Source organism: Aptenodytes forsteri, unplaced genomic scaffold (genome assembly GCF_000699145.1).
Source record: "Aptenodytes forsteri isolate BGI_AS27 unplaced genomic scaffold, ASM69914v1 Scaffold201, whole genome shotgun sequence".
NCBI classification, from domain to species: Eukaryota; Metazoa; Chordata; class Aves; order Sphenisciformes; family Spheniscidae; genus Aptenodytes; species Aptenodytes forsteri.
Window position 1 is genome coordinate 601,966 of NW_008796209.1, and position 7,005 is coordinate 608,970.

Genomic DNA, 7,005 nt, shown 5'->3' on the forward strand with positions numbered 1-7,005 from the left:
GGGGGCGGACCCCGGCCCAGGTGTGAGCCGCAGGGGGCTGAGCCTGCCCCTCCTTCCCCCTAGGATGCAGCGGGGGCCGGTGCTGCTCTTCCTGGCCTGGGTCTGCTTTCTCTTTTTTGCTGGTATCGGGCTCTTCATGAGCGGCTTCCTGCTCACCCGGATTGAGCTGGCCAGCAGCAGTTCCTGCTCAGACCCGCTCGTGCCGCCGCCATGGGAGAGGCAGAGCCTCCCGCCGGGCTCCTGTTGGGCGCCCCAGCGCTTTTCCAAGGCCGTGCTTGTCATCATCGATGCCCTGCGTTTCGAGTTCGCCCGCTTTAACCCAGCCAAGGCCAGCCCGCTGCCCTACGAGAACAAGCTGAGTTTCCTGCACCACCTCGCAACCTCCCAGCCCCGCCATGCCCGCCTCTACCGCTTCCGAGCCGATCCCCCCACCGCCACCATGCAGCGTATCAAGGGCCTCACCACCGGCTCCCCCCCCCCCCACGTGGGCAGCAACTTCGCCACCTACGCGATCCAGGAGGACAACCTGCTGGCGCAGCTGGTGCAGAACGGTAGGTGGGCAGGGGCAGCGGGTGGCCCAGGGCATGTGCAAACCACTGGTCAGCGCTCACACGGGACCTTTACTCTTCTCTCCCCGGGAAGGGAACTGCTCACAGCGCCTCCACCCTGTCAGCTAATTCTTTTGCCCTACTCAGACGACAGTTGTCTCAGGCAGAGCTGTCATGTGGGCAGGGTCTATCCATCTTGTACGGGGAGTAAGGAGTAGCTGGGACCACGGCTTCATCTTCATCGTCTTCAAAGGCGACGAGAAGGCGGGTGAAAGTGGCTGTAGTGATGGTGACTGTCACAAGGTCACCGCCAGGAACGGCCGTACGAAGCCAAGGGCAGTCAGTCGTGTCGTGTTTGCGTTCAGGTGAGACGCACGACGAGGGAGGAGCTGGTGCCAGGCGTGCTGTGGGGGGTGCCACTCAGCCTGCCTGGCCAGCTGCCTGCGGCTGTTAGGCAGCGACCTCGTCACATTTTCCGTGTAGTTTGGTGCTGCTGGGGAGTGCTCAGTGCAGCTGTAAAGGGCTCGTTAGGGTGGGATGATGGAGTAGAGAAAAGCGGACAGGACACAGTCTTGTGTTAGCCGGACAGATTTCTTTCCAGGGCTCAGAGTGGCACAAATACGAGTGCCTGGGATGAGGCAGTGTGACCATATGTGGGCAAGGTGGGCAAACGCAGTAAATCATCTGAGGCGAAAAACGCTGGTAGACCCTGCGCCAGAGCAGCAGCCTCGGAGGAAACGGTTCCCGCTCCCTGGCTGGAGAGGCTCAGCGGAAACACGGAGGGCTGGCTGGTGGCAGGCCGGGCAAGCAGAGCGAGGGCAGCGGGAAGCATCGGTGCTTTTGCCTTCTCTTTTCCACGTGTGAAAACCCACCACCCTCATGTTTAAAGCCGGAGCCCAGGACTCACAGCTTCGACTCAAGCCCTGTCAGCAGCCGTCTGCTGCCTTGTGCTTTACACTGGGGTCGCGGGCCTTGGGCGAGGGTTTGTCAGCTTTGCGCCGCACCTTCCTAAGTGCTGCGGTAGTACGGATGGGTGCCTGCCTGCTTCCTGGCCTGTTCAACCCACGGGTCTTTCTGCTGGGGTGATGTGTCGGAGGTCAACGATAAGTCGTGAGGTTGTGCAGGTGCAATTGGGGGCCGGGGGGGGCACCTGTAGGCTTAGAAACGTGGCTGGTTGCTCCCCGTATTCGAACTCATTTACAGCCAGATGGTCATTTTAATTTTAGGTCGCTTTTGAGTGTGGGTGGGAGAGAAGCCGGTGCTCCAGACCCTGACCTGGATCTGCCCAGGCTCTTTGCGCTAGCGCAGGTAACAGCACGACTCGGGTGGGCTCCCTGCTCTCATTAATTCCTTTCTTGCTGCCTCAGGAAGGAGAGTGGTCTTCATGGGTGATGACACTTGGGAAGGACTCTTCCCGAAGAAGTTTTTCCGCTCGTATTTCTTCCCTTCTTTTAACGTGAAGGATCTTCACACTGTGGACGATGGGATCCTGCAGCATCTCTACCCAACTGGTGAGCAGCTCTTCCCCTGGGGCCTGGGTCACCCTTTACGTTACGCGGCGGTCCTTCTGCAAGTTTGGGGTAGGACTGAAGAGTTTTTTCTGTTATGGAGTGGCACTGGGCAGTCACACGCTGCTGCCTGGGGATTACAGTGCTCTAGCTGGATTTCCACAGATAAGCCAGCTTTTGGGGCCTGTGAACTGTTTCTGTAAAAAAAAGAGTGTAGCTTGATGGGGCGAGGTTAGACTTCTACCTCTGTCCTAGAAATACGCTGCCAGGATGGAGCAGGAGGAGCAGCTTAACTCTGACATGTGGCTGCCCAGGCAGGCACACGGTGCTCTAGGAAATACCCAGCAGTGCAGCCAGGAGGCTGGGGCGCAGCACTGCTCTCAGCAGAGTATCAGTGGCTCCCGGTCTTGGGAAGAATGTGAAGCGCGAGATGGATTTGTGAATGTTAGGTGATTTCAGACTCCTCCCTGAGGTCCTGGGATCAAGGGGAATGCTCTTTGCTTTATCTGTGTGTGTCATGGTTTAACCTCAGTCGGCAACTGAGCACCACACAGTTGCTCGCTCACTCCCCCCTGCAGTGGGATGGGGGAGAGAATTGGAAGAGCACAAGTGAGAAAAATTTGTGGGTTGAGATAAAAACAGTTTAATAATTGAAATAAAATTATAATAATAATGTAATAATAATAATAACAATAATAATAATACTCAAAGCAAGAGATTCACAGTACAATTGCTCACCACCTGCTGACCGATGCCCAGCCAGTCCCCGAGCAGCGGCCCCCCCCGGCCAGGTTTCCCCAGTTTATGTACTGAGCATGATGTCACATGGTATGGAATGTCCCTTTGGCCAGTTTGGGTCAGCTGTCCTGGCTCTGCCCCCTCCCAGCTTCTTGTGCACCTCCAGCCTTCTCAGTCGGTAGAGCATGGGAAGCTGAAAAGTCCTTGACTAGTGTAAGCACTGCTCAGCGACAACTAAAACATCGGTGTGTTACCAACATTGTTCTCATCCTAAATCCAAACCACAGCACTGTACCAGCTACCAGGAAGGAAATTAACTCTATCCCAGCCAAAACCAGGACAGTGTGTATGAATCTAAGTAAATCAAGAGTGCAGTGGCCTTTCACGGGGAAGTCCTTGTGCCTTGTGGGAGAGCTGCAGTTCATCATTTAGCTCCAAATATGTTGGTTTTCATGCGTCGAGACCCTGAAGCCGAGGGGAGGGGCCGGGGTAACTTTCTAGCTAGGGACAGCGTCGGTGTGCCGTGCCCGTGTCCTGGGTGGGATGCAGAGGGGCACATCGATGCATCTGACCTGAAATATCTCCAGGGAAGGACCGGAGTTCTGGGTTCTTTTCCTGAGCATCCCCATGCTTTAGCTCCGTTGATGGCAATTTGAGTTAAGGATATATCAAGGTGACTTGGGTGACATTGGGCCATTCCTCTCCTGAGGGGCGCTGAAGAAAAACCATGGGTACTGGGGCGCTCGCCGGGCGTTGAGCTCCCTGCAGCATTGCACCCAGGCACCCGCAGACCAAGAGTGTGCCTCTGTTAAAACCCGCATCGATCTGCGTGAGAGCTGGGAGTGATGACGGCAGGAGGGGAAGAAATGGCAGTTTCCAGAGGCAACCAGAAAGCTCTGGCAGGAGGATCCACGTATAGAGCCTGTGCCTGAATCCCAGGCTAGTGTGTGATAAGGCTGCTCTTGTTCTGCAGTGGACAGTGGCGAATGGGATGTGCTGATTGCTCACTTCCTCGGCGTGGACCACTGTGGGCACAAACACGGACCTGACCATCCCGAAATGACTAAGAAGCTCACCCAGATGAATGAGATGCTCAGGTGATTAGTGCGGCGGTGGGGGGTCGCCAGCTGGCCTTTGCCTTCAGCCAGGCTGGTGGGGTCTTCCCACGGCATTTACAGATGCAGAGGGCAACAGGGAACGCTTACTGTGCCTGTTAAGACGGAGAACGGCTTTGGCCAGCAGTAGCTGAAACCCCAGCTATAGGGCAGTCTCGGTTGTGTAGGCACATGTTCATGAGAGGTTTGGTTTCGGAGGTGAGGCTGTCTTCAGGTCTTGGAGCCTTGGTTCTCAGCCAGGTGAGGATGCAGCTGGAGTACAGCTGAGCCTCACTCTCCCCGTCTTTAAAAAGTAGATGGTCACATTGAGGTTTGGCTAATGTTTGAGAAGCACTTGGAGAAGCCTGGCTAGGGAATGCTGCGTTTACTGCGCAGGCCCGTGAATTGTGCCCTTGTGTCAGAGGGCAGAATGGGATCCAGATATCCTGATCACGCAGCCATGCCTCTGCCCAAAATGCTGCAGCTTTTGACTGTTAGGACTGCTTTAATTTTTGCTGCTGGAAGGAGTGGGTAACTTGCCCTGCTGCATCTGAGAGTGCAGTGTATATCGTGTCATACCTACTGCATCCTTCAGGGACAAATCCCCTCTTTTTTCCTTAGAAGTAGGAGATTGCTCACACAACATGATACACTATATGAGACCCAAATAGAAGCAGCCTAAAATTTGTTCCTGTTGGGAACTTTTCTTCTGAATTGCGTTTTGTCAAGATCCCTGAAGGCACTGAGGAACCCGCCACCGTTCACTGGGGAACTAGGCAAGATCAGTCCACTCAGTCTCAGGGCTCTGAATTTTCAGTTTGGTTTTAAAGCATCCGTTGCTCTGGTCCTTGGTCAGTTGTTACAGCTCTGCGTCAGCACTTAGTTTTGCTCAGATCTTTTTGTGGGCTTCACCTCTGTCGTGCTGGCAGGTTTGGTGGGGACATGTCCTCTCCCACCTGGGCTACCTGGGACCCTGCCCCGGTAGGGGTTGACCTTCCTCATCCCGGTGACAGGTCCTTGGTGGATCACCTGGGGAATGACACCCTTCTTCTGGTGGCTGGGGACCACGGCATGACAGAGACAGGAGACCATGGCGGCGACAGCGAGAAGGAAGTGAATGCAGCGCTGTTTGTGTACAGCAAAACAGCCCTCTTTGGCGCTGGCCCTCCGGAGGTGAGAAGCAGCTGACCCCTAGCTGCCACCGTCTGAGGTGGCATCCGGGGTGAAAACTGCATCCCGGGGTTACAGAGAGTAACGGTTCGATTGGGATTGTTTAGATTGAGAGGGGTGGGGAGTCTGTCACCTTTCCCAAGAGAATGATGGAAAGGCTGAGACGGGATGCAGGTAACTGAAGTGTTTGGGACCCACGTTTGGGCCCCTCCAGCTGTGGGGGGTGTCTGAGTGGGGCCAGGTGAGCTGTTAGACAGCCAGGGCCAGACCTAAGGACCTGCAGCTCCCAGCAGGCATCCTCCCCTCCGCAGGGTGCTCAGGGAGAGCTGAGCTGTGCCTCTGCCTTCCCCTGTGTTTTTCCCCCTCCTGGCTTCCCCAGATTCCCCTCTGAACAGGGATGTCTTCCCCACTGTCCTCTAACCCAAGTGAAAAGCTGCGTTGCAGTGTTCTTTCCAAATTTCTGATTCCTCCTCTGTCTCTCCAGGAGCCTGAGGCTGTTCCCCAGGTGAACCTGGTGCCCACTGTGGCCCTGCTGCTGGGTGTGCCCATCCCCTACAGTAACATCGGGGAGGTGATGGCTGAGCTGTTCTCCGGGGACGGCGATGCCGTGTCTGCAGCCTTGCAGCAGCTCTCGGTCTATCACATCAACGCCAAGCAGGTACGGCCTACGGTAGGCCTCCCCGTTGAACTAGAGAGGAGAAGGAATGGCTTTTTAAGCACATACCTCTTCTGTTTGGTGGAGGTGGGGCGGTGACACGGTGTTATCTTCATGGGGAACTTACTTTGAAGAGTTACCTCCTTGCAGTGTTGGCTCCAGTAAAAGGCGGCACCGTTTTCCCAAAAGAGAAATGAGAGATAACCTGTTTAGTGCTTGGTGGTGAGTGCTGTGGCGTGGAAAATACTGGCCGGGAAGGTGGCATTCGCTTCAGGATGAGGGTTGGTCCCAGACGGTCAGAGGCGGATTTGGTTATTGGGGAGGCTCAAGGCTGAAGATGACTAGTGGCAAGTTTTGTTAATGGAGATTCAAGAGTACAAATGATGTTCTGATGCTGCTTCGGTTTTGGAGGAGAAGCAGTGTTAGCTAAAAAGCTATTCTAGATCAGTGACAGAAGGCGAACAGTTACAAAGGACTAAATAAAAGTAACACCATGTAACAGGTGACAGTAAAGTGGGATAGAGGAGGAACAGTTTACACCAAGTGCAACGAAATACAGAACCCCAAACAGCTGAGTGACAAAATTTGGATGAAAGTGACTATAGCAGCTGTAAAGGAAGCCCAGGCAATGGAGCAGGCTGTGTGCCAGGGCAAGCCAGAGCCTCTGCGGAGGACCTGAGGGCCGTCTGTTGTGGCCCTTGGCATGCTACAGAACCAGATTTGCCACACGTTTTACGAGACGTGTCTTAGCTAAGTGCCGGCCTGCCTTTGAGGGACCCCTGGATTGCTAGGAGCACAAGAATAACTCTTCCAGCCCCCAGCCAGCTCCCTGCTGTACCCCTGGGGTTCTCAAGGAAGAAGCCAAACCACACCAGGTCCTGTTTTGGGCCCAGTTGCCTGGAAGCAACCTGTGATGTGCCAGTTGGAGACCATTGGTGCAAGTCAGTGAGGAGCTGGAGAGGATACGACGGCTGGTGGGAAGGCAAAAATGTTCAGCCTCTCTGCTGTGTATTTATAGAGCAGCAGAGTGCTTTGTCATTTGAAGATGATAGTGTACATTACTGTCCATTAGTCACTGAGGATACGGATCATCATCTATTAGGAATTAGCGTTATCCAGTCCTGCCTGTTTAAATCATAGAATCATGGAATCATAAAAGTTTAGGTTGGAAGGGACCTCTAAAGGTCATCTAGTCCACCCCCCCTGCCGTGGGCAGGGACATCTTCAACTAGATCAGGTTGCTCAGAGCCCCGTCCAACCTGACCTGGAATGTTTCCAGGGAGGGGGCATCC

At 54.7% G+C, this 7,005-nt stretch overlaps 1 protein-coding gene across 1 annotated transcript in view; it reads left to right on the plus strand.

The window, feature by feature from the left end:
* The first annotated feature begins 64 nt into the window (after positions 1-64).
* PIGO (phosphatidylinositol glycan anchor biosynthesis class O) overlaps positions 65-7,005 on the plus strand; it is a 24,590-nt gene continuing 17,649 nt past the window's right edge. Inside the window, exons 1-5 of the mRNA XM_009288218.1 lie at positions 65-551; positions 1,916-2,059; positions 3,768-3,891; positions 4,902-5,061; positions 5,543-5,716. Coding sequence (XP_009286493.1) covers positions 65-551; positions 1,916-2,059; positions 3,768-3,891; positions 4,902-5,061; positions 5,543-5,716 — 1,089 coding nt within the window. The remainder of the gene's footprint in view (positions 552-1,915; positions 2,060-3,767; positions 3,892-4,901; positions 5,062-5,542; positions 5,717-7,005) is intronic.